This window comes from Coffea eugenioides, chromosome 5 (genome assembly GCF_003713205.1).
Source record: "Coffea eugenioides isolate CCC68of chromosome 5, Ceug_1.0, whole genome shotgun sequence".
NCBI classification, from domain to species: Eukaryota; Viridiplantae; Streptophyta; class Magnoliopsida; order Gentianales; family Rubiaceae; genus Coffea; species Coffea eugenioides.
This window is the reverse complement of record NC_040039.1, coordinates 2,590,537-2,618,473: the sequence shown is the minus strand read 5'-3', so window position 1 is coordinate 2,618,473 and position 27,937 is coordinate 2,590,537. Positions and strand designations below refer to the sequence as shown.

Here is a 27,937-nt window from a genome sequence, read left to right as displayed (position 1 = left end):
AGATATTGTAACTGAATCACATTTCTCCAATGACAAGTGCCTATTGTCAGTAAATCAAATGTCTTTATTGACAACAATTGTTGTAATTGAATTAAATTCTATATTGACAACAATATGTTGTCACTGTTGAAAGGTGTTTAGTGACAACAAAATTGCTAGTAATTGGACCATATACTGATGACCATTGTTGAGTTTTAGTGACGATATTGTTTCATGCATCATTGATAAGAAGTCATGTTGTCACTAAACTTAAAACATTTATTGATGAGAAAAGTTGTCACAAAAGCTCTTTATTCACTGACGACTTTTAAGTCATCAGTGTATACTTTTACCGACGGGCATTCAGTGACGACCCTGTGATGACCGAAAAGTTATCAGTAAAATCCATTAGTGATGACTTTTTACTTTTTTGTGACAAGAATAGATTGTCACTAAAGGTCAAATTTCTTGTAGTACTTGGAAGAAGGATCGATGAAGGCCCTTTCCTATTGTTAAAAGGTGTTTTTTTAGTAATCTCAAGGATTAATGGCCTAGAGCGTCGTTTTCAGTTTTTGGTTCACCAGGTCTTTTATTTACTAGATGTTGAATACTCAATAGGACTTCATCCCCAAGATCCAACTTAACTAATATGGACATTGGCCTAGTGAGCAAGAAGTTGCTAGTTCTAACTTTCAGGTGGCGTTTGGTAAGAGGGTTTCGAAATGGAGAATTGGAATAAACCCCATAATTATTGTTTGGATTACTACTATCGGAATCGTGATTTTGGAATTATATCTAAAAATTTAGAATTCCTCAATTTCCCAATAACTTGGAGGGTTTTGGACAAAACCCAAGTCTGATTCCCATTTAAAAATGGGGCTTTTCCCGCCACCCATTAAAAAAATTAATATATAATTATATACATATATATTATTATGTATATAATATATACTATAATTATAATATTAATTATAGTTATATATTTTATTATAATATTAGTATAATTATATACTAATTGCAAGACCTGGAGTCTCCTTTCGACTTTAAAAAAAAAATACTCATAGGACTGATTTAGGCAAGCTAGGTTTAAAGAAGATCAGGTAAAATTAGAGACTTTGGAGGGGATGTTTGCTTTCTCGACATACTATGGCCTTTCCAGCAATTTGGAAGCAGAAGCAATGGCTTTTCTAGTGGGTATTCGTCATTTTTCATACGAAGGATTCCAATAGGTCATAGTGGAGACATGCACTGGTTCTACTCAATCCAGTAAACGGGCTTCATTGGGTTTCTTGTGGGATCTATCATCTCATATCTCATGGCCTCTTAACAACAGACAATGGCAGTTTTACTTTTGTTCGTTGCTTTTGAAAAGTCAATTTGGCTGTAGTTGCCTAAGCAAAGATCGCTATTTTTTCAAAGTCCAGTGCTACCTTTACATCTATCAATTTACCATCACGTGTAAAAATGATATATTAGACTACATCAATCTCACTTTCCTTGCATTCATTCATGTACCATGCATAAAGCTACAGTTTGAAGCCCGATCTTGTAAATTGATTTTATTTATTGCTCGCTTCATTCCATTGAAAGTGTCATACTTTTCATTTTGAAATATCTCAATATATTTGTCATCTCATCAAAATCAAAGTTACTTTTGTGTTTTTTTCAATAATGTTATCCTCACCTTTATATTTATGTCATACTAAATTTAAATTTGAATTTTGAATTTTTGAGGGCAACTTTGGAAATAAATCCATCAACATCACTATTGAGCCACTATTCTTAAAAAGTTAGAATCCCGAAATGTTACAAATAATTTGGGACAAAGGGAATAATAAACTGGTAGGCGCCTACAAAAACTTGTTACCATATTAAGGTGGCGTTTGGTTCGCACATTAGAATCAGATTCAGATTTGTGATCATTCATCCTGGATTTGAAATGGAATCAGTTATTCCAATACATCTAGTTGGTTTAGTACTAGGAATGTATATCATTATTATAATTAATGTTTGGTTCATTGGCTCTTTCAAAATGGAATATAAGAAATTTATAATATTGTATATATATATATTTTTATAATATTATAATATATTTATAATAATTATAAATATATATTATATAATTATACTAATATTATAATAAAAAATCATATTATAATTATAATATATATTATATATATGTATATAATCATATTAATTTTTTAAATCGGTGACGGGGCGGGCCCCATTTCTAAAAGGGGGAAAAAATTCCCCCCTGCCCCATTGGCCCCCTGTAGGGCGGGTGCCCCAATTGCCATCCCTAGTTTTCGACAAATTAGATAGGAATCAGACTTGGGTTTTATCCAAAACCTTCCAGATTACTAGGAAATTGAGGAACTCCATATTTTTAGATATAATTCCAAAATCTCAATTCCGATAATAGTAATCCGAACAAAAATTATGGGGTTTATCCCAATTCTCCATTCCGAAACCCTCTTACCAAATGCCACCTAAGTGTTTTTCACTTTAGAAATAGCGAGAACTAACATAATTTTAATTTTTAAAAATATTAAAAAAGGGTCAACCTGCCTAATGTTTAAACCTAGAGAAGGTAGATAGACGCAATGTTGGAACCAGAAATAATTTTTATTAAGGGCAAAAACAATACTAAAATTTACTTTTGTTTCTAAAAGACATATTAATAACATTTACATATCAGATAAGAGCAATACATTTATATCGTGATTAATATAACCCAACGCAACATGCTCAAATTTACTACTAAACAACCATTTTCAATAAAAATGCATACTACACGTATTTAAATTTCTAGTTGATCTACAGTTTTCCTAGTTACAAGGTCAATAATTTTTTATTTGACTAGAAAGAAAAGGCACCCATGATTTATAAAAAAGATCACCTTCATTTTATTTTTAATTGAGCAGCACAACTACTTAATTCTAGACACAACATTTAACGTAATGTATTTTGTTTGTTTTATTGGAAAAAGTTGGGACAACTCATTTGACTAATGATGAGTAAATTATAAATAATTTCCAAAAAAAATGACAAAGCTGAAAATTTTTTTGGATTGTTTAGGTTTCCAAATTCATCAAATCATAAATTAATAGCATTATACATTCCCTCCTACATTTTTTCGGGCAAAGCTGAAAATTTGCTAAAAATTGAAGGCACGGTAGTGCAATTTTGTGGGAGCAGTGAGGGCCTGAGGGCCGTAACCCCAGTATCCCCACTTTGAATCTATCACTGAATAGACGTTATATCAGAACTCAAACGGCAGGCGATGTGAAAATTCCTATATTTAAATATGGCTTGAAGCTACCATTTGAGAACCAATTTTATATGTTGAGGGGTTTAATAGATAATCTTAAAAGTTGAGTGCCCAAATATGATCATTTGTAAAAGTTGAGGGACAATTGGAATTATTTACCCATCTAGTTATATTTAGCCTCAACAACCATAATAAAGTTAATGATCGAGAGATTATACACACACACACCAAAAGATATTACGTACAATAATAGGAAAAAAAACAGAAACATATCGGAATAGAAAAGAGTTTTCATCAAGATATATAAAATTTTAACTTCAACTTCTAACATAAAAAGTTGATTCAAAGTATGTGATCTAAAAACAAAATCTAGTACAAGAAATATTAGAACAAAAGTAGAAGGCCAAGATGTTACAAAATAAATACTTCGAAAGCTTGAACAATGAATCTTCTTCGTTTATTCTGCAGTTGGACACCCTGTTGCAGCTAGAACTTTTTCTTCATGTTTTGGATGCAAGACATTCTTAAGCATTATAATATGGTTGACACTAATGTGTCCCAACGAATCAACTTTACAAATTTATTGAACAACTTGATGAAAACAGACCTCACAATGTGGTAGTCAAACCATAAGAGGTGGAGAGGTTTAATAGTGTGAGGGAGGTGAAGGCAATTTATAGTAATATGACGGTGGAGGAGATGATAAAGGAGGTGGAGGTGATTTATTATAGTATGGAGGTGGGGGTGATGCAGAAGAAGGTGGTGGCGAGTTATAGTAATAAGGGGGTGAAGGAGATGGTGATGGTGGTGGTGGAGATTTGTAATAATATGGTGGTGGAGGTGATGGGGAAGAAGGTGGTGGGGATTTATAGTAATAACTAGGTGGAGGTGATGGGGAAGGAGGAGGTGGAGATTTATAGTAGTATGGTGATGGAGGTGAAGGAGAAGGAGTAGGTGGAGATTTATAGTAATAGGGTGGTGGAGGAGATGGTGATGGTGGAGACTTATAGTAGTATGGTAGTGGTGGTGATGGTGAAGGAGGTGGCGGAGATTTGTATTAATAAGGAGGTGGCGGAGATTTGTATTAATAAAGAGGTGGAGGTGATGGGGATGGAGGAGGTGGTGATTTATAGTAATATGGTGGTGGTGAATTGTAATAGTATGGTGGCAGTGGTGATGGAGAAGGTGGTGGTGAAGACTTATAGTAATAAGGTGGTGGAGGTGAGGGGGAGGGAGGTGGTGGTGGTGACTTATAGTAATAGGGAGGTGGAGTTGATGGGGATGGTGGTGGTGGAGATTTATAGTAATATGGTGGTGGGGGTGACGGTGAGGGAGGTAGCGGAGACTTATAGTAGTAAGGAGGCGGAGGTGATGGCGATGGTGGTGGTGGAGATTTGTAATAGTATGGTGGTGGTGGTGATGGAGAAGGTGGTGGTGGAGACTTATAGTAGTAAGAAGGGAGAGGTGATGGGGAGGGAGGTGGTGGTGACTTATAGTAATAGGGAGGTGGAGTTGATGGGGATGGTGGTGGTGGAGATTTATAGTAATATGGTGGTGGGGGTGACGGTGAGGGAGGTAGCGGAGACTTATCAACCTATATAGTAAAAGAGCGAATGGGATTGTTGAGGGTTGTGGTTGTTGTGCTGACGTGGCTGGATTCCATTGGCTGAATGGTGGTCGTCAATCACGTGGGAGTCGCGTGCTGCTTTCGCTGGGAGGAGAAGTGGAATCCTTCTTCTTGTTGTCCGAGAGAAGAAAACTTGGACCTTCGGTTTTTGAGAAGGAACGTTTCTCTGTATTGCCAGCTGAGTAAGCTTATTATGACGGTTGGTGATAGTTTGATTGATGATGACAAGTGTTGGGTGATGGGCTCAATGTGGGTTGGTATGATTTACGATATTGCCCTTCTTTAACAATTATGTACTGAGCGTTTTGGGTGCCAAAACTTTGGCCTTTTGGCTGACGTGTCACTCTGAGCATTGCACTTGCTTTTGCTTAAAAAAACATGACTGTTATCTTTTGGACAGAATACCGTGTACAGTAGCCCCTAGGTCCTTCCTCAATCTTTAGCTTTCTTTGTACGTGTGAGTCCAGATTCTTTTTCTTCTCAGAAGGTAATGGGATTTGATAAGAAGGTGACGGGATTTGGTGGATGAGGGGCTCAAGGCGAAAGTGGCTGGTGATCTCCTTCTTTCTGGGTTTCTCATCTTATTTTTCTCTTTTTCCTTCATCTATCTTTTACCCATTTCCTCTCTCGAGTGATAATAGTTAATTTCTTCTGTTTTTTTGCCTTTTTTTCCTGATCTTTTTTTTCCCTTGCTAAAAGCAACAAATCATTTTCTCCCCCCCTCTGCGTCTCTATTTGTTATGCTATCAGATTTCTTGCTATTAAGAAAACTACATTTTTTTTGGCTTTGTAATCACTGAATCTCCATTATAGTTAATTTTCTGATATGATTCATTTTTTTCGTTCTTTAAGGATTCACCTTGCATGTTTCGTCAATAAATATTTTCCTTATTTTAATCTGGACTCGGAGTGATGACTACTTTTTTGTCCATTTTTTTCCTTTTGTTAGGTGGGAAAGGATGATGGAGATTGAAGATGAACTGATGATGATTTTGATGGAGGTTTCGACATTCTTCCATGGTTCCAGATGTTTTACTGGAAACATTAAACTTTACCCACCATGTATGTGTGTGTGTTTTTTTTGTTATGGTTTCCTTTTTCTTTTCTAAAACTCACTTTCTTCTTGTTGTGATTGCAGGTGTAAAGAGTTGGCATTTTTGCCAATTGGGATATATTTCAAAGGTAAGGCTTTAATATTTTGCTAAGTAATTATGCAAGGAAATTTGTGTTAGGTTGACCAGAGTAGTTGTCGGATCCGTAGATTAAAAAATTTGTAGGGACTTTATGTTATGGTAGTTTGAATTCTATTTCTCTTTCATAGTTTTTTGTACTAGAATTTATTCTTGACTTTTTGGTGAAAGAATTGCTTTTGATAGTTTACTCTGAAGAAGGTAGGAGCAATTGAAATTGATATTGTAAATCTGAGGAGTGGATGAAGCCATAGAGCTGGCACTGCAACCAGAGAGACTTATAACATGCTATTGTGGCTTCCACTTGAAATCTAGAAGTGGAAGAACTAAAATTGGACTGCAAACAACAAAATTCAAGGTTGAACGACCACACCGTGTGTAAGTATGGAACATAAAATTGGAGGTACATAAGTGACACCAAATTTTGATGGTTTACACAATAACTTGGTTATTACTTTATTTGATAAATAGGATATTTTGTTACAGTGTGTTGCGATCCAACAAGTTGTGCTGGCATATTTCTTGCTCAATTAGACTTCATCCTCTACATAAGGTTTTCTGACCTTAAATCATTAAAGATAGGGCATATTTTGTTCATAAATAACTCTGGTATATTTCTTTTGTTGTTGTTGGAGGAGGAACCATGGAAATGACTGAGAGTTTCTCTTTGGTAGCCTAATGATATCTGTGATTTTCTATAGTCTTTTTTTAGGAATTTCAGTATTTTTTAGATCATTTTTTCATACTACTATGCAGAGAATACCTCTATTCAGTAAAAATTTGCTTTTTAAAGTATTTGTCATGTAATTAAGTATATGGTCTAGCTTCCTTTTTGTTTGTCATGTTTGAGTTTGTGGCCTAGAGAAACAGATGAAACAGAGAGTAAAATGGTGCTTGGATGGTAATTTATTGCATATATTATAGTTGAAGTGGTAATTGAAAAAAGTAAATTTTTGGTGTTTTGGTTTAATAGAATTTATGATTGTTTCTTGTAGGGTCCTTATCTATGGGATAATGCACAAATTCTTTCCATGTTAAGCCTTGTCATTGTGCTTAGTAATTTAGCCAATTTCTTTCCCGTTTAGATCTTCATGTCCCTATCTTCTTCACGTGATCAAGGGAAAATAGTCATGTACAAAAAGATTGTAGAAAATCTGTAAATTTGATTTTTCATCTAATTTAAACACTTTTTTTTCCGCTTTGAACACTCTTCAAAACTGATCTCATTTTTCCTCCTTCTGTTGGTATCTTCATGCAAGTGTATGTTCAACTCAACTTGTAACAAGGCAATTTGTATTGTAAAACTTGAAATAGCCATTTATTAAGATTAATTCCTTGATCCTTGTATAATTGTTGGGTTGGGGTTTATATAATAAGTGGCTCAAATCATTAATTTGATATAATTGGAGGTTGGATAGCCACTTTTGGTGCAGCAATGGCTCGAGTGGAATTAATATCTTTGAAGTATCGCTAAGTTCCTTGCTATTATTTGCTTTTCTTCCCGAGCTAATGGTCAAATTCATTGCATCAATTTTTTTAAAGACCACCAGTAGCATCATTTCTAACACCTGTTTTGTTTTTAGGTGACTGTAGAAATTACTGCTAATTAGGAACGGTGGATTTTATTTAGTATGCCATTGTGTTGCAAAGCAGACCATAACTTTGCTATATGTTAGAGTTTTTTGATGCTTTTGTTTTTTATATTTTATAACTCTTTTGTCATCTCTCAAATTGCGAGTATGGTTTGAAGCCTTTTGTTTTTTCAAACTTAGTAATGGGTCCTCAGAACTTTGACAAATTGACATGCTTACATGTATAATTTGATTGTTGCAGCATTTCGGGCTGTGATCAATGGAAGATTTGTGAGGCCTACGCACATTGTAACAGCTATGATCCTATGGATGAAAGACATTTAGGTTTTTCTTTTGTTGCTCATTACCCTGCTATGATTTGTGTAAGGATCCTTGCACCGTAATTGATTTATGCAATATGCCATTGTACTACAATAAGAAGGTTTATTCACTAAATAAGGTTGAATACTCGGTGGCTGATCAGTAAATTACATAGTTAATGACCATGATTTTTATTTACTTCTTTGGAAAAGAAGGAATGATGTAGCTAATAGCATCTAGGATAAAACCCAAAGAAGACTTTAAATTCCTTTGTTTCTTATTCTTTGTAAATGCTTCTTTTTCTCCCTGTCTGCATTATAGTTCTACATTTGTTGATGGGATTATAAGAGTCCGTGTTGTAGTTATAAGATGGTTGGTTTCTATCCTATTTGGACTAATAAGCATGATTACAATTTGGCAAATGGTTGTGCTTCTAGCAATTGACAAACATGGATGCTATTCAAGTTATTAGCTCTAGCTTTGCAGTATGGTGTAAACTAGACACAGTTCTTCAACTGGATATACTAACGGAAAGCACTGTAGATTTTTATTCTCCTTTCTTTTTCTTCTTAGTGTCTTTTGTTCCTGCATATACATGATTTAAGGTGATTACAAATTGTTAAATGGTGGCCAAGTTCTTGAATTCTTGTTGTATTTAAAATCTGATCTTTTCTCTAAGATACTCTACAATCTCCTTCAAAATTTTGCTTTGAAGAGAGAGTTTTTGGGAAAAAATTGTAGAGTGGATTCTAAGAAATTACTTTTCCTTTTTGGTTATTTCTTTTCCTTTTACTTGACCTTTAATTTTTTTTTTATACTTCTTTTATATGTTTATCCCTACTTTTATTGATTTATTTGTTCTATTTTGATAATCTGGAAATATATTTTTGTCAAACTTTCTTAAGACAAGCAATCAAAGAAAGAGGATTACCTTTAAAAAGCCTGTTTAGAAAACTTTGTAAGTGGAGTTGGCTTTGTTTATATTTTTTACTTTTTTCTTTGAGTATTAGATTACTGCTTTGTGTGGGTGTTTTATTGTTATTAATGTTGGTATCTTGATTGTGGATTATCTCAAAAAAAGAATTTGATATTGTCACTAGGCTTCTGCACTAGAGGAAATGTTGGATACGCCACTGTACCAGACCATTGCTCAATGAATAATGGTGTGCTGCCTATGATGTTAACAAGATTGTCATACTGACACTTTGTTTTGGAAAAAAGATATGTACAGGGGGCTATTAATTTCTAACATACTCTAAGATCTGAGTGATCGAGAATGCAAATGTTGGAGCCTTGGAAGCTGATTTTGTTCCGATCTGGACATTTAATTTTTTTCTCTTTTTATGTGTTTAGCAAATTGGATTGTGTACTTATGAGTGTAAATTTATATTCTATAATATGTTTCTTAATTCATGACATTGATAAGCATTCAGGAAGATCATCTTAATTGTTGTACTAACTACTATTACCCCTTACTTTCAAGTTCTCGAAATAGAAAATACACAATCTTACTCGAACATTGTACAGTTTATTTTCACGTACAACTGATATCGTTGCTAAACAATGCTGGGTACAAAGAAATCCCGGGCATTAACTCCACACCGCGCGACAGCGCGGTGATCTCCTCCTAGTAGTAGTAAGGAGGCGGAGGTGATGGCGATGGTGGTGGTGGTGATTTATAATAATATGGTGGGGGTGGAGAAAGAGAGGGAGGTGGAGGTGACTTGTAAATATATGGAGGTGGTGGTAATGGTGATGGAGGTGGTGGAGACTTATAGATATAAGGTGGAGGAGGCGAGGGAGAAGGTGGAGGCGGTGACTTGTAGATGTAAGGAGGAGGAGGTGAAGGAGATGGTGGTAGAGGTGACTTGTAGTAGTAAGGCGGTGGTGGTGAAGTTGAGGGAGGTGATGGAGACTTATAGATATAAGGTGGAGGAGGTGAGGGAGAAGGTGGAGGTGGTGACTTGTAAATGTAAGGGGGAGGAGGAGGTGAAGGTGAGGGAGGTGGTGGAGACTTGTGGATATAGGGAGAAGGAGGTGAAGGAGATGGAGGAGATGGTGACTTATAATAGTAAGGCAGTGGTGGTGGAAGTGAAGGAGGTGGTGGAGACTTATAATAATATGGAGAAGGTGGTGACTTGTAATAGTAGGGTAGAGGCGGTGGAGAACTATAGTAGTATGGTGGTGGTGGTGGTGGAGATGCATAAGAGAACGGTTTTTTGTCATCAGCAGCCACAATTGTGGCTGTCAAACATATTGCCAAGGTAACAACTAGCCTTGGCCAAGATGTTGCCATTTTTGGCAACTGAAAATGTTATAGTCAAGAGACCCTCTCGTCCTAGCAAGGCTGTAAGAAAGGAAACAAAGCCAATTGTGTGGTTTTTGTGTTTCATGTTTATGTCTTTATATAGTGTTTGATGGATGAAGAGCTTTTGGAGCATTTTATTTCAGTTTGAAAGCTTCAGAGCATCAAGTATAAAATGATCACATCATGCAACCTATCAAGACTAGGGAGTAGCAACAACTAACAACATGAGGGGGCAAGCTTGGTGCATATGCTTAAGAATAGAATTTTGGGCTGAATTAGGTAGGATGAATGTATTAGGGAAGGTTTTTAAGAAACCCTTATTATTATCAAATAAACATGAAGAGTAATTGGCATTTTAGAACGAACTATAGAATTTTGGGATGTTGGTTAAGTCCAGATACATGGGGTTTGTTGAAGGATGTTTTAAATCCCCAGTGTGAAGATGGCCATTGACTTGCAATTTAAAATTCTGATAAACCATTACTGGTATAAACCCATTAACTGTCTATGAATCCAGATTCAATTGATGGTTTTCACGTATCTTGGGTGGTTTTCAAATATTACTCTCGTAATGAAAGTCTATTAGTCGGAAAAAAACTACCAAAAGTGTGTATATAAGACAACCACATTCCACATATGACCATATGGCAGTCAAATTCTTAATAATGCTATTAATTATAATATTGAAAATAAGAACAACAACAACAACAATAAAGAATAGTCTTTTCATGTAGGTCATGTATAGTCTAAATTGTAAAGGGTTAGGATGTCAATTTTATAAAGACAGGGACAATAATGGTGTATGTTAATGTTAGGAGAAAAAGATAAATATAGTTCACAAGGAGAGACACGTAAAAGTTAAATATATATATATATATATATATATGTATTTGTTCAATATAGAACACAGACACGCACACATCGTTGTTCAATATGTACACATCTTTATGTTCATTTCATTGAAATAGCAACATGTCCAGAGAAAAAAAAAAAAGATTTTTCCAATGCACTAAGTAACCAGACAAAGCAACAAAGACTAGTATTTTGCATGGTTTGGGGCGGCTTCGTTCAATTGTAAATTTACTCTCTCCACTTGGAGAACATTTATAATAGACATGCATGCAGCTTAATAATTTATGAAACTATTTCAACTATAGTACATATATTGACGACTAGGCTACGAAAAGGAAATCTCGACTTAATTATATAGGAAAGGGCTTCATTTTTTTGGTTAGATTACTAATAACACCTTGTGGTTTCATCTATTACTTCATAATCTCCCTAATGTTTTAAAATTCCATGGTTTCATATAAATTGGAATTTTAACGAAAGTAGTCTATGCAATATCGTTAGTTGAAGTACCAACAGAACCCTTATTTAAATACTAAACCAAATGATGACTTAACCACCTTATACAAAACTATAGAATGATTACGAGGATGAACGTAAAAATTATAGGAGGATAAAGTGAATATTTATGTGAACTATAGGGATTTAAATAGACATTATGATTTCATCACACACACTTTTGGAGCTCATACGATTTTTCTTGTCGTAACTAATTATGCATTACAGCCATTTTTTACTTTACATAAAATCACAAAAACTTTTGTGACTATTTTGAAACTTTAAGAGGGTCATTTGGCATTATACAAAACTACGTGAAGATTATATATAATTTACCCTTTTCTTTATCCTTTTTGTCTGGTAAATTATTCTTTTAATCCTATGATTAGTCATTTGCATTAATCTACTTTTATTAAACTTTTGAACTGGTGCACTTTGATGTACTTGTGTATGCAACGCGATTCGAATATAACAATTGAACATGTTAATTAGTTTTATCTAAAATGGATTATTATATTCTTATTACATTAGTGCATTTGATATCAACCTATTTGTCGTATTTGTTTTACATCTATACATATAGAATTAGAAAGATTATTGAAACACTGGCCATTCTGGTCGGCCCTTGGAATTATAGATCAAGTTCAAACACATAATTCGTTGATACCGTTGAATTCCAGCCTGCATTTCCACCAAATCTCTTCCACTTAAAAAAAAGAAGAAACAATTACTATAAAGTAAAAAATTTTAAAAATGGGTTTCTTCCCACTAATTTCTCTCTTTCCTCTCTCTCTCTCTCTCTCTCTCTCTCTCTCTCTCTATACATACATACATATATATATATATATATATATATATATATATCTGATCTGTACATATAGAATTGGAAGATTGTTGCAACATGGCCATTTTGGTTGGCCTGTGGAATTGTTGAGCTCAGACACGTATTTTGTTGATAGCATTGAATTCCAGCCTGCATTTCCACCATAAATAAATAAAGAAACCAATTAGTGAAAAAAAAAAAAAAAGAGGTTCTTTCGACTATCTCCCTCTTACTCTTGTTATCTTGCTATTCAGGCAAATTCATTGAATGGAATAAGTAATTTACAGTGCTTTGAAGAAGTATATTACCTTTTCATTCTCGAGCATGAAAATATTGTTAATCAAATTGTAAAAGGCATAACTAAAAGAACAACCTAATTCTTTTGTCCAACTTACAAAATTGATTTATGTATATTGTTGTCCAAAAACTACTTGTATAAAAAAATCACTACGCTGTCGGTGTATAAAAAGTTAATTATTTATGTGTATTGTTATGGACTTGATGCAATTGCTCAAGTTCGTAATGTAGATTTTCAATTCCTATACATGTAAAGCTTCCCGGAGCGGTGAATATGGCTAAAAACCCTCGAGTCTTGTCACATTTTAGTTTGAAGTTGGTTCTCAATTGGTTTCCACTATAACCACTCTTTTGTTATGTTTTGTCAATTCTTGGTATATGATCTAGGTAATTAGTAGGTTCGATCACTTTCCACTTTTTTTTTTAAATAAAAGGAACGTATTAGGCCAGAATACTTGAGTATATATATGCATAAAATAACTTGTAGTGGAATTTTTTCTAACATTTACAGATATATATATATGTATATATATATATATGGATGAACTACAGCCAGTAAAGTAAAAGTCAGAAAAAAACGATTGCACCTTCCCACAATCCAGTTTATGCAACCATATAGACCCATTAAAAAAATGTCTAATGATAGATGAAAGCTTGAATTCATATTTAAAGTTCCCTCCCTATTTTTCAATGACTAAATTGATGATCCAATATCTTTAATTACAAGATTGGAATACGAAGTCTAGATGTCACTTACAATGAATAAGATTGATTTTCGTCACATCTCTCAAGCAATTTAAATTAAAAGAAAAGTTCTCAAAACCCATCTTAACTTATAAGATATATTACGCGTGTGATTGTGAAATCTCTGATTCTGACTTTCAAATTCTTCCATTTTTCTGGGTAAGATTTAAAGTCTCCCTTTGAACCAAAAAATAGGGAAAAATGGAAAGTGCTCAAACCATCAAATAATATAGAAGAGAAACACATGCCATTACTTAATCCTCTTCTGGACCAATGGCAGAGCCAAAAAAAAAAGTTATGCCTCCGGTAATATCAAACAGGAGTTTATGCTTTTTGGAGAATCATGGAAACCTTCTCCTTTTTCAGCATATATGATGGTTATAGTTTGAAGAAATCCTGATAAGTAGCCAAATATCTCTATTTAACTCTTCTCTAATGATTGAAAAGTAAACTCATGTATCATCAAGTAGCTCTGGTCAAAACTTATAGGCTGCATAATACAACTGACAATTCACCAAAATCACCAAAAGGTAACTTTGAAGAATTTTGCAGTGGAAGAACAACCTCAAATGCTTATCCAAAACACATAAACCTTTCGTCCTTAATTTTGCCAAGATTTTGCAATACATTGAGCCACCAAGTACAGTTTGCTCTGGTAGTGGTGACAGGTGAGGATATCCTAAAAGTTCAAAGAGATTGAAGGTTGGAGTTTGGCTTGACATTATTGGGGAAGCTGAAAAGTGATGCGATGTAATTGCAAAGAAATGTTAGAGAACTTGGACACCGTCCCATTTTATTGACCAACCAAAAAAGATAACAAACTAAAACATTTAGCCTATTTTTTTTTCAATCCTCTTTCTCTTGCAAATTAGGCTTATAATCCTGAGTTTAGTTATTTGCATTAATCTACTTCTATTAAACTTTTGAAGTGGTGTACTTTGATGTACTTGTACTCTATGCAACGCGGTTCGACATTTTTTTTTTTTTTTACCAACAGTGAATTTTTCAAACATAACAATCGAACATGTTAATTATTTTTCTCTAAAATGGATTCGTGAAAAAAAAAATTGAGATTTTTTCGACTCTCTCTCTCTTTGTTTTTTGTTATCTAGCCATTCAGGCAGATCCGTACGTTGAATGGAATAACTAATTTACAGTGCCTTGAAAAAGAATAGTGCCTTTCATTCTGGACCATGAAAATGTTGTTAATCAAATTTTAAAAGAATAACTAAAAGAACAACCTAATTCTTTTGGCCAGCTTACAAAATGATTTAATAAGTGCTATATATATATGTATATTTTCTGCAGCCAAGATTATGAACATGATGCAATTGTTCAGTTTACGTAATTAATAAAGATGTTCAATTTCTATAAACGTCTAGAATAACATTTTAGTTTGAAATTGCTCCTCCATTGTTTTCCACTCTAAACTTTCTTTTGTTATGGTTTGACAATTCTGGTTATATTGATCTTGGTTAGTAGGTTTGATCAATTACCACTCAGAAAAAATAATAATAAGGTACGTATTTGGCCAGAGTACTTACTTATATATGTGATAAAATAATTTGTAGTGGAATATTGTCTAACATCTCCAGTTATATATGGATATGGACGAACTATAGCCAGTAAATTAAAGTCACCAATGGATAGACATATCCATCAATATACCCACACTCTAGTTCACCTAACTAACCTAACCATATACCCACTAAAAGAAAAATTATTGATAGGTAAATGGCAAAAGCTTGAATTCATCTTTTAAATCCCCTCCCAATTCTTCAAGCACAAAACAGATTATCCAACTTTTAAACTTAAATCACAAGATTGCAATTAGCAGTCAAGGTGTCAATTACAATGAATAAGATTTATTTTGGTCACATCTTTCAAGCAATATAAACTAAAGGAAAAAAGTCCCCAAGATCAGCCCATTTTATTGACCAGCCAAGAAAGAGAACAAACTAAAACATTGAGGACATAAGAGAAAGGCTAGATACTCTTACTGCCAACATGTAGAGTTATTTGAAGAATATATTATTGTATGATCGCTGCCAATGCTATCTTTATTTTAAAAAGATTAATACTAGAAGAATTTCAAATCGAAGTATACTACCAATTCTCTAGCCTTCATCATCTTCCAACTTTCTAGGACCACACATCTGATATAATATCTGCTTGAGTGCACTTCATGGCATTTCCTCCACCACCATAAGGTAGAACAAGGCTGGCAACACAGCTATATCCTTCCTTCACACCTGATGAACCAGGAAACTTACTGCTCCCAACCAACTCGCTGTTTCTAATGTCGTACCATAAAACGTCTCCCTGATCATTCTGCAAAACCAGTTGCGTCTTTCCCTCTGCATATCCAATAGGGCCCATTGCAGAAGAATACCCAGCACTTGATGCTTGAAGACTTAAATGAGTCCAAGAATCCTCTATTCCGTAGTCCTTCATTACCCAAATCCCAGCACTAAAAGAAGCAAGAGAAGAAGGAAGAGGAAACTCTTTAGGAAACAAGCAAAGGCAACCATCCAAGGACCCCAACTCCCAGCACCAATAGTTGCGTTCCAAAAACTTGGGTTTTTCCATTAGCCTGTACTCCTCCGTCCTAAGATCAATGGCAAGAATCCCTCCACCATTTACAATCCTGTGAAAAGCACGATTAACAAGCACCCCAGCCCGTCCTCTTACCGTAGACGAAAAACTGCAAGGTAAAGTTGGGGGCTTTCTCCAAGAATTTGATTTCAGGCTATAAAGCTGAATACCACAGCGACTTCCGTAAGGATCAAACCACGGCCCCTTGCAGTCTTCAGTAGTATCATCTAACCTCACCACCTTGTAGTCGTCAGTAGTATCATCATACCCAAAACCATGGCTTACCGGGCCCCTGGATGATTTACTTTGGAACTGGGAATAAGGTACCTTAACGAACCTCCTGACCCATGGATTCCACAGAATGATTCCAGTATAGGCATACTCCACGCAGAGCAAACCATTACAGGATCCATCAAGTTTAGCCCCCCAGAAATTAGGCGATGAAATAGGAGGGTCCTTCAGCGTTCACGAAGTAAGGTTGAAATTAATTTCTCACTGAATCAAATCTTGCAGCATAAATCTTGAACCGGCATTGTACGTAACCCCTAAAGACATACTGATGAGCTCTTGGGTCAGAAAGTGATCGCTTTAAATGCACTGCAACGAACTTTGGACTGTCAATCAGGCGCGCCATGATTTTGACACGCACCTGAATCGTAACAGAGACTGTGGTGGTTACTGCAGGAGCAGATCAAGAATCAAATCATTTGAAATGCTCGAGCCCGACATTGTAGCAGTAGATCTGGAGCGTCATTTTATGTGAGTCGGCTCTAAATACGAGTTGCTACTGCACTAGTGGTAGAAGAAGAATACGTAGGGCAAAAAATTGGGATAATTTCAAAAGCTTACCTGGAATTTCTGACTATTTCACTAACCTCATTTTAGGTTTTAAAACCTACACAAACCTCTCTTGAGGTTTATTATCTTGTAACATCTAGATTCAACTAACAATTAAAAAGTAATATTAAGAGAGAAAAAATAACATGATTCCACTATTTGCTCCTCAATAATGCATATTATTTAGTTAATCTAATACCAGCCTAAACATTAAAGAAAAATATTAGAATTTACTGTTTATCAACAGGAATCAAATCATATATAGTATCAAAAAATAGTATATTATTCTATATATTTTACTTAATGTAATATCGAAATTACTCTTTTCAGTTATAGACCCATTGATAAATATGAATAACAACAAATAATCAAAAAAATCTACAACCAAAATATAACAAAAAATGAATTTTAATACTATAAAAATCTCAGCAATTAAACTTAATATGCTAACAAGGGTATTTATGATGTTAAAATTTGCTCTCTGTAATGTTTCAATTGCAAATTTTCCTTTCGCCACTTGATTTTCGTAAAAATTTATGGTAACAAATCACAAGTGACGTATTTTGGCAACTTGATTTTCGTAAAATCCCTCCCTCCCTTAGGTTTTGTTAGTTTCCGGTTCTGATATGACCTCCAACCTTATTATTCGTCCAAGTGGTTAAGAATTTGTGTTTTGTGTTTGGAGGTGTTTTTAGAAAAAAAATTTAGTTCCAACCTTATTGAAAAAAGTGCATGCGAGGTGAAGAGGTAATTAAAGAATGTCTTACAAGATTTTCATAATCAAGTAATCCCTTGTTTCTACGTACTCTAATAGATTTCCAAACAAAATGGGACAAGTGACGTGTATCAAAATACACTCTATCTAGTTTACCCTGGCAACTAGGGGTGCTTAAAGTCAAGTTAACCTCGAGTAGTGCACTACTCAAACTCAACTCGAGATAAAAATAATTGAACTCGAACTCGTCGAGCTTTTAGAAGTTGAGGTCAAATTCAAACTCAATTTCAGTTTATCTTACTTGAACTTGAACTCGAATTTAATTAAATTTAATCGAGTCAAATCAAACTCAATCAAGTCTATTCAAGTGTAATCGAGTTTAATTGAACCTGTTCAAGTCTAATCAACTCATGTAATAAAAATTAATATTTTACGTATAATTTTAAATAAAGGATATTATTAACATTTTACAATAATAAATATAAAAAAATTAAATATATATATATTATAATATTGGAACTTAAGCTCGACTCGTAAACTCAAATAAGGAGCTCGAACTCAAGTTCGAATTCGGTCAAAATGAATTCGAGTCAAACTGTTGACCCAATAGCTGGTGAGCTCGAGTCGAGTTACTTGACTCAGCATCACCCTACTTGCAACATCGCACCTCCTATAGAATTGTTGGTATATCTGAAACAGATAATCCGATTTTTTATCTTGAATTGCAAGATCACAACTAACTTTTAAGATGCCAACAACAATAGACAAGATTCAGTTTTCTTACTTGGGTGTGTTTAGATTGAAATGTTTTGAGATAAAATAATTTGTTTCACAAATTCCAATCAACTTTTTATCTTCTCAATCACCTTTTTATTTCACATACATCACATCATAAAAAATGCTCCAGTAATTATTTCAAATAAATCATCCAAATAAATTCTTATCCAAACAAACTCAAATTGCCTTATCTACAAGAAGGAATCTGGAAGTTTTAATTGAAAAAATGCAGGTCCTCAAAGGAAAGAGAAACAAACAATTGACTTCCGGAAAAATGGCACAGCCAAAACAGTGATGACCTCTGTCTCACTGGTCATCAATAAGCAGAATACACGAACGCTAGGAATCTGGTAAGCACCATATTCTGTGGTAATGTATCCATCCTTGGCAAAAAATTTACAAGCACGGATTTTAAACTTCACCGCGGGCTCATACGTCAGAATAGAGGTAGGAGGAAAAAACCATATCAAACATATCAAACAGAACATAAGGTTTTTGCACCACCGCAAAACTTCCGAGTCTTAATTTTCAACACGACGGAGAAAGGCTTGGGGATTATCAATTAATTGCATAGAGTGAGCAAAATGCAAAAGCAGGGGAGCTAACTGAACTGTAGGAATGGAATTTAATAACTAGTACTTCCATCAGTAAAAAATACAAGTTCAAGATCACTAATCAAAGTACATTCTTCTAGCCTAATCCCAAGGGACTAGAACTACAACTAAGCAAACTTTCCTCAAAAAAGTAAATCCAAGTTCCTCAAGGCAAAAGCTGCTACCTGAAAAGAGATAAAGAAAGTGGAAAGTTAGCAAAACAATATCTAGAAATATCAGTACAACCTACTTGAATGGAACGCACACGTCTAGTTTTAAATAGTATAAATTAAGCAAGCATTAAATGTGAACTGTTAAAGCCATCAAAAACATCTCTTCAAGTTGCAATTGAGTAAAACATGACCCAAAATATCTGGGACTACAAACAAGCCAGGCAAAGTGGCCAAATTGTTTTTGTTCCACCTTTATTAATTTCTTAATAAGCATGGACATTACTTTAAGCTTGTGCCGGATATTCATCGATTCAACCTTAAACAAACTTAGTCAAGGCTCATAAAATGTCACAGAACCATGAATTGACTAAGTTCCCATGCAGAAATAAATATATGAAAAATGTCAGAGCATTCATTATAAATAAAAAAAGTACATTACACATATAAGAGAAACTGATTCAAGGAAAATTAAGAAAGATAAAACTATAACATATATTCATAGAATGAATTAAATGAATCACTTGTACAAACATTCATTTACTTCAGCAGCAAAAAACCAAAAACATCTTCCTCGTTAATTAAAAGTAAATATTTTTGAAAGAAAATAACGTAGTTGTCGGAACAGACAGTACACAAGTCCACTTTCAGTCATATATTTCAACTCTAACATGGCATATTTCAACTCTAATAAGTACACATGACAATACATGCATCAAGCAACAAATACTGACTAACTTTCAGTCATATTTCAACTCTAATAAGTACACAAGACAATACAGACTAACTTTCATTCATATTTCAACTCTAACATGTCACCAGGTAGTTGTCAGCACAGACAATACACAAGTCCACTTCAATAGTTAACAACAAAATTCTTGAATCCTAGGGATTTCACAGGAGTGGCCTCCGGAAATATCAAACAAAAATTAAATTCTTGTCCTCCACACATGAGCAGTCTGAGCATCCCTATAAAGTAAACCTTTATATCCATCAAGAGAAATTCAGCTGCCCAAATTTGTCGAGGGAAAAGGTTAATTAAGACACCCAACTCATAAAATCACACAAATCAGTGATCATTTTAACACCCTGATGTAATGATGTTAACTAAAACTGAGGGAGAAGGAAACAACTTCGTCAACCAGGTAAATATTCTCGAATGTACATTACTTTCTCTGTTACAAGAAATGAGAGGAGTATGAATACATTGAAAGTCACAGGGAATCTCATTTTAGAATTTTGCATTTCTGCTCTCTCACCAAGTCAACGGGAGCTTAGGCCTTTATTCTCATCCTCAAGAGCCTAAGGGCGAAAAGAAGCATAAAAAATTGGAGACCCTTTTACCATATCTCCCTCCTCAATTTCAAACTAGGGAGAGATAAGCCCATTTTCAAACCTGTTTAATTACCTCTATGACACAGTCATGTTTCTTACCAAATGAACAGACTTAGAAGTATCAGCACATCAGGCTCAAGCTACCAATAAAACAATGCCACATGCATGAACATCCCATTTAGCCACAAGAGTAAACCAAAGTTAGATACTTAGCCACAACCAGAGTCTGCTTGTAGAAACACAAAACTTCACAAGACCTCTAACTAGCATATTCAGTAACAATCTGACTAAACTACCAGCACAAGTGGCTAAGAGCATAACAAGCTATCATGACACTTCCAAATAATCAACACAATTTCCTTTTCCTTTTCCATTTTCCACATCCATTTTTTTAGATAACTTATTAACAGTTTGAAAAGAACAGTAAATCCAACAGTACAAACATAACAGCCGCAGAAAATTAATTTTGATGGATGGACTTATACACCTATCTATATTTAGGTGTGGAATACAAATCTTTTGAAACTTTTTGTGGGGACAAAAGCTTTAATTTGTGAATGACACTTTGGAAATATTCAATTTTTTAAGCAGAGAAAACCTGATCTTCTAGGACTTGTGACGCATTTACTCTCCCCCCCCCCCCCCCCTCTCTCTCTTTCTTTTCCCCCCACCAAAACCATAGAAAAAAAGTCCCATCCACGAGTACAGAAGATCACAAATTCCATCATTCTTCAGCAACTGATCAGATCAGTACTGACAATTTTCCAAGGCATAAAGGCTTCTCCTATGATTAGAAATGGCACTCCTCCCTGACTTATCTAATCATGTAAAAATACAAATAGACCAAATCTTTCACTATAATTACTGCCTTAATAAAAGAAAATGGAGTACGTGGAACAAAAAAATATGGGTAACCTTGTCATTTCACATGGTCACATAAGTCAATTAACAAATTTGTTAGTTCCAATACCAATTCCCTAATCCCAATTACTATATCCTTAGTCAACTCCAAAATAATAGTCCAAATTGTTTCTTAACTCCTACATTATTGAGATATCCAGCATAATTAATTCATCCCAGATAAGCATATTTCCCCGAATAGATGGTTAATCCAATTTTATGTGATTAAATCAATAATCCACAAAGGTAAAAAAAAAAATTGCACTATAATCAAAACAATTGTTCAGAAAAATGGAAAAGAGAATACCTATTAGCGATTAAGAAGCTGCCACGATGATGTTGTTAATGGGAATGAAGATTAATTTCACGAAAAACCCCACAAATCCCATCACCACGAACCCGATCGCCGTCCGCGTCGCCACCTTCGTAAATTCTACCAGCCAAAAACAAAACAATCATCAATCCAAAATAAAATACCAAAAAAAAAAGAAAAAATTTGCAGTTGAAATCCGAAAAAAAAAAAACAATCATCAATCCAAAATCAAATACAAAAAGAAAAGGAAAAAAAATCGCAGCTGAAATAATCAAAATTGAATAAAAATTTTACCTTTCCGATCGGGCTTGTGGCATCTCTTGACAAGACGAACGCTATCCTTGGCGAAGTCTCTCAGCGGATCGAATACTGAATCCAAAGCGTCCATTTTTATCTTCTCTAGAAAATGAAAATCCCTTTTTTTTCCAACAAAAATGGGGAAATTTTGGGGGTGGAGAGAGGAAGAAAAAGATATAGAGAAAGAGAGGGAGAGATCTGAATCAAAGAGAGAAAACGGAGATTTGACGGAGTTAAAAAATCATCAATTGAGAAAAGGCAAGCACGTAGAATTGGCCAATCAGAATGCAAGATGAGCACTTGGCGGAGTTCTATTGGGTAGTGGATTTTGTATTATTAATTAAATAAATAAAATAAATAAATAAGGCCCTTCTTCTTTTTTGCCCGTCGCGCGTTGTGGAAAAGTAGGGTTGGACCGGTTGTTGATCCGGATTCGATGAAGGATGAAATGAAATTACAAAAATGTGGCTAATTTATTTTATTAGCTTCTTTTTTCATATTATGGGCAAATATATTGGTTTTTTTTTTCTCGAAACAATATGTTTATTATTTAACCTAAATTTTGGCATTATAGTTTTTGGCTATATGGAAATAATAAACAAATGCTTGTTTTGGGAGATTTAATAAAGGATCAATGCTTTTGGTCCAAAACTATTAAGTTTTTCTTCCGACCATTTAGTTTTGAGTCTACACTTTTGCTTCTTTTTAAGTTTTTCATATACACAGTTAAAGTAAAATTTTTAAAAAATACCTCCAAAAATAACTAATCCAAACGGAGCCTTTGTTTTCAACTAATCACTCTTTTGCCCCTTGGCTTTGGAATCATAGTAAGATTTTTTAAAAAAAAAAAATGCCGTCACTATGAACATAATATTAAGCACCCAAAAAAAAATGTTAATATCTTTGGCTCACAACAATCTCACTCTTTTTTTTAGTGGGGGGAGGGCTTCACTTCTTATTGTCAAACAAGCATCACGGAAAAAAAAAAACCCCTTAAATATTGTGCAGGGCTTATCTTCGCTATACATGACATGAATTACCAATAAAAGTTAGGAGATTAAATGTTATTTGCACCTCACTCTTTGTCAATCGCACTCCCATCGTTTGTTTTATCATAAAGTGTACTAAATGAAAATCATAAGGTAAAAAGAAGAGTGCGATTAGCAAAAACTATAATAAGATAATAAAAATATGATAAACAAAAAGTAAAGTGCGAATAATATTTCCCTAAAAGTTAATGTCATTGGCGTTTTTTAGGGTTTACTTTTCACTTCTTAGTAGGAAAAGATATCACAATTTTAAAGATTGTTGGTAACTACAAATATGTATGCATGCATGTATGTATACTTTGAAAATATCTCAAATAAATTATTGGATTTGATCTTCAAGGATTATGCTTTTTCTAGTAAAATTATCACAGGAAAAAAAGCACCAAACGAGCTCTAAAAATTCACAAGTTTGAAATAACTAGTATTTTGACCCGTGCTATGCACGGGGTTATATTTCAAATCAAAATAATATTTTATATATTTATATATTGTGGTACAAAATAATAAATATATATATAGACTAAAAATTTTAAAGAAGTGTATGCTTAATATCTTGAAAAAAAATTTAATACATAATGATTTACATGATAAAAGAATTGTTAACGCATTTAAGGAGAGGGTTAGGTTGGATGGTAAGATGAAAAGAGTTTTCTAAAAAAGTCAATTTATCAATATCCGACAAAACATATTATGTTATACCCATATATCAAAACTTATAATATAAAAAAATAAATTATAACCAATTTATTTTCTTCCATTTTTAGAAAAAAAAAATCTTTCTCGTATCTTGTGCCCCTAAAATTGTTGACTGCATTTAGATTAGAATTTTCCTAAACTTTAATGTATATTTTTAAAAAAATTCTCCATAATATGTGTTTTTAAAGTTCTCAAAATTATTAAAAATCACCATCATTTCCCTCTTCTCTTATACGCCAGCTAGTCATCAGATGCCTCCTACGACTTTCATATCTTCTATTATTATACCACCCTCTCTATTATTTTTTTTTGTCATCTCTGTCATATCCCTGCAATTCCCTTTCTTCTCCTCTCCTTTCTCCGCCCATCCTTGTAACCCATATTTCTTCTTCAACCTTTCCTGCTACTTTTCAACATCTCACCATTTTCTTCCCTCGCTCCTCCCTCTATACGTAACCTCTAAATTCATATCCCTGCGACCCAATATATTTAACTTTACCTATCATAATGAAAATATAAAATTAAAAATTAATTACAATGGTTGCAATTATTAGTATCTAAAAATGGAAATGAAAAACTGATAATATATATAATATCCTCAAGTACTACAATCAATATATATATATATATATATATATATATATTAACATACCAAATACATATTTACATATGAAGACAGCAATAAGAATACATAAAATAATTAATGATACCAAAAGTTATCCTTAATGTTTGGGTTTTGCACTCTTATTCAAATCGATTGTCAAATTTGGGCCAGATATATACAAATTAAGTAGTATTTTAGGGTTGAATGTTCTATATCTTTCTCTTAAACTATAATATTACTTTTTAAAAAAAATTTGGTAGAATTGGTGTTGTTATTATCATTATTTTTTATCAAAAATGAATGTTTCAAAAAAAAGTTTCCACGTTAAAAGGCTAGTAGTACTTTATTTTTTATTTAGTGATTTCATAATTTGGATTTCATGAATGGTACCATTCTTGATTTTTTAAATCCACGACATTATTTCCTTTTTGTTTTCTATTTAATTTTGCCCTTTTACTTAGGATTACTAAGTTTAAAGATAAAATATTATCATTTACTTTTTTACTTTTACTAAGTTTGGCAATGTTTTCTTTTTATTTACCCTCCCACTAATAAACTTCAAACCAAATTCCTATGTAAGCGGAGCCACTACTTTTTTAATTAGAAAGGCATGGGAGCCACTTCTTACTTAAGAAAATGTTATTTGCACTCAATTTTTTATTATTTGCAGTTCCACCATTTGTTTTATCATATAGTCTAATTACCGAAAATTATATGATCAAAATGATTATTGAAGTGTGAATAACAAAAATGGAGTGTAAACAATCTTACTTATTTAAATTAATAAGAAAGCATGAAAGGATGTTATATTTGTTATCTCTTCTTATGATCTTATAGAAGTTTTAATTGTTGTAGAACCATAAATAACGCAAGGCAATCGGAAACGTGATAGGTTGAAGTTCAAATAGGATAACATACACATCAACCAACAATTTGAAATGAAATAATTTTCAAAACTAACCAACAATTTCAAATGTGAAGAGTAGATGTGGAAGTTGAGAGAAATATATTTTATAAATTAAATTAAATGTGAAATGCTAGAAAAATGGAATTGGTAATGGGAAGATGCATGGAGGCTTGTTGCTAAAAATCTCTTCTCAAATTTATATAGATATAGATATTATATAATCGATTTAATGAATTTTAGTTTTAAAACATTATATTTTAAAGTCATTTGTAATTTTTTTTATCTTTAATTAATAAAAGACAAAATGCAAAACTATTATGTATAAAATTTGATTTCAAGGTGTTCTCAAGGTACCCAAAAAAAAACATTCCAAATTGTTTTGCTTGAATGTTATAGGTTCTATAGATTATTTTGGACATATCAAATTTTAACTTTTAGTATGATTTTATCTTCAATCATACTAAATTATTTTAGTATGGTTTTAGTATGATTTTATTTTGGGCATATCAAATTTTAAGTGTATAGTACTTTGATGGGGTTTTTGGAATTTCAAAATATAATTAGAAGTAATTTTTGTCATCTTTTTTGTAAAAGGAGTAATTTTCCCATTTTTAATGTATGTTATGAGAAATATTTTCACCCAAACACTTTTGAATGAGTATATTTATAATAGCTTTAAAAGATCTTAAATTAATTTTTTTTAACATAAAACTCAAGCATTTTGCCTTTTACCAACTAAAAAAAGGCAAGAAAACCGAACAAGCTCAAACCACAACATTTTTTACGTTTTGTGAACTTCATAATGTTGTTGCCAAACATTGAGAATTTTTTGAGCTCGTTTGGCATTTTTCCATCAGCTTTTAAATTGAAAACATTGTTGGAATCCTTGACGGATAAGGATTCCAAGGATTCCAAATCCACAGGAGTCTTCTAGGGACATCTAGTCTGATCAGGGCAATGTATTTATATGTTTTAACCAAGCCAAAAGTTTAATAAAAGAACTTATACAAGATCATGGACGAAACAGCGTTCGATCATGATCAAAACCATGGTTCAAAGTTTCGGTCAAGTCATCACCGGAATGGAACCCTCTGATACGATGCCGAGATGGATGTGGAACGGTCCTGGCCGCCCACAACCATGACCCGTAATCGCGACTTTGAACCATAAATCAAAACATAGATGAGAAGCAACAGATGAACAAGAGAAGGAAGAAGATTATCAGAGCAGCCATGGTTACAACAAGTAATGGCTCAATAACCCAGCAAAAGCTGCAGCAGCAGTTGCCCAATGATTTGGTCTTTGGTTTGCTGATGAAGCTTGAAAAGGTCAAGAACCTACACAAGTACAAATGCGTTTCGAAAAGCTGGTGTTCAATCATCAGCAGTCCTCAGTTCCCTGCCAGTTATCGAAGTTTTCACCGCGGTGGCCTTCTGATTTCCATCCCTGAACGCATTGCCGGTCTCAGACAACTCTCTTTCTACTACTCATCCGTTCTTGTTGAAGAGCAGCCCGTAGAGCCCTTCTTTTGCAGTTTTAAAATGCCCGTGTCGAAATTTTTTGGTGGAATTACAGAGGTGATCAATGGGATCACTTGTGTTTTTTATCAGAACGTTGTGTTTGTCTGCAATGTTTGTAGTGGAGAAAAGATGATTCTTCCAGACCCTGTTTTCCGAGATCATAATTCTGTTAATACTAGTACAAAACTCTTTTTGGGATATGATGCTTCTAATAGTGGGGTGTATAAATTGCTGAAGCTACGCAAAGTTGAAAGACAGGGCACCGATTTTGATGAGCTTGAAGCTGAAATTCTCACTCTTGGTTGTGGTTCTTGTTCACGGAGAGAAGTACTGCAGCCAGTGGCAGGAATTGTGGTTGATGGAATTTTTTCAACAGGGTACCTTTTAGTTAAAGGAGTAATGTATTGGATTGTTAATTGCCTTGATAATCAGCCAAGACTGGTTTCTTTTGACTTCAAGAAAGACAGGTTTGATCTGATTCAACCCCCGCCGGATTACAAATTTTTAGTCCATCCAAAGGAATGGCAATTTGTGCAGTTCAAGGGACACCTAGGCCTGTTGAATTCTGATTATGTCTGTTTTGGGGTTCACTTGCTAGATCATGATGGTAATGAAGCCAAATGTTGGATCAAGCAATATATCCCCTGGCCACTTGGATCAGATTCAGAAGAGAGAACTGCCGTATTTGTTGGCAATCTTCCCACCGGCCAGATATTGTTTTCCAACCTTAAGTTACTAGATCAGAAGAAGTCGAAGTCAGCTTGCGTGCCAATTTATTCATATGATCATCAGAAAAATAGGTTTGAGAGGCTGTTGGTTGGCAGCCCACCTCAGATACGTCATGCTACAAATTTTGGTGTTGGGGTAACTTTTCTAGAGGAAAATCTTGCCCCATTAGATTTTTTGCTCAGTGAGGGTCATTAGGAAGTAGTGGACGCTGTTGAACTTAAATCAAGTTTCTTATGCTGCGAAATAATAATCGCAGACATCATATCATATCATATTAGAAATTGGATTTTTTTTTTGTTTACATTCTTTGCTGTAGCTTTATACATTTTATTCTAGGATCTAAACCAGATGGGATATAATAAGAAAACAGGAAAATGTAGATGAAATAATAAAGGAATAAGGATTCCAACTCTTATGAAGAG

General features: G+C 33.8%; 4 protein-coding genes and 1 long non-coding RNA gene across 5 annotated transcripts; 2 read left to right on the top strand and 3 right to left on the bottom strand.

The window, feature by feature from the left end:
• Positions 1-5,814: 5,814 nt before the first annotated feature.
• LOC113772571 lies at positions 5,815-8,108 on the top strand. The gene is made up of 3 exons (XR_003468567.1): positions 5,815-5,939; positions 6,016-6,059; positions 7,901-8,108. It is a non-coding gene; the product is annotated as an uncharacterized LOC113772571 (long non-coding RNA).
• Positions 8,109-9,586: 1,478 nt separating this feature from the next.
• Positions 9,587-10,255, bottom strand: LOC113770341 (extensin-like). The gene has a single exon (XM_027314761.1). The coding sequence runs from the start codon at positions 10,253-10,255 to the stop codon at positions 9,587-9,589; it is 669 nt and encodes a 222-aa protein (XP_027170562.1).
• Positions 10,256-15,620: 5,365 nt separating this feature from the next.
• Positions 15,621-16,707, bottom strand: LOC113770339 (F-box protein CPR1-like). The gene is made up of 2 exons (XM_027314759.1): positions 16,612-16,707; positions 15,621-16,529 (listed from the first exon to the last, which is right to left on the bottom strand). The coding sequence occupies exons 1-2, from the start codon at positions 16,705-16,707 to the stop codon at positions 15,621-15,623; spliced, it is 1,005 nt and encodes a 334-aa protein (XP_027170560.1).
• Positions 16,708-18,978: 2,271 nt separating this feature from the next.
• On the bottom strand, positions 18,979-22,229 carry LOC113772375 (protein transport protein Sec61 subunit gamma-1-like). Its single transcript, XM_027316969.1, has 3 exons — positions 22,008-22,229; positions 21,708-21,833; positions 18,979-19,180 (listed from the first exon to the last, which is right to left on the bottom strand). Exons 1-2 carry the CDS (start codon positions 22,099-22,101, stop codon positions 21,718-21,720), a joined length of 210 nt encoding a protein of 69 aa, XP_027172770.1. The 5' UTR covers positions 22,102-22,229; the 3' UTR covers positions 18,979-19,180; positions 21,708-21,717.
• Positions 22,230-26,462: 4,233 nt separating this feature from the next.
• Positions 26,463-27,710, top strand: LOC113770336 (putative F-box protein At1g47790). Its single transcript, XM_027314757.1, has one exon. It carries the CDS (start codon positions 26,463-26,465, stop codon positions 27,708-27,710), a length of 1,248 nt encoding a protein of 415 aa, XP_027170558.1.
• The last annotated feature ends 227 nt before the right edge of the window (positions 27,711-27,937 follow it).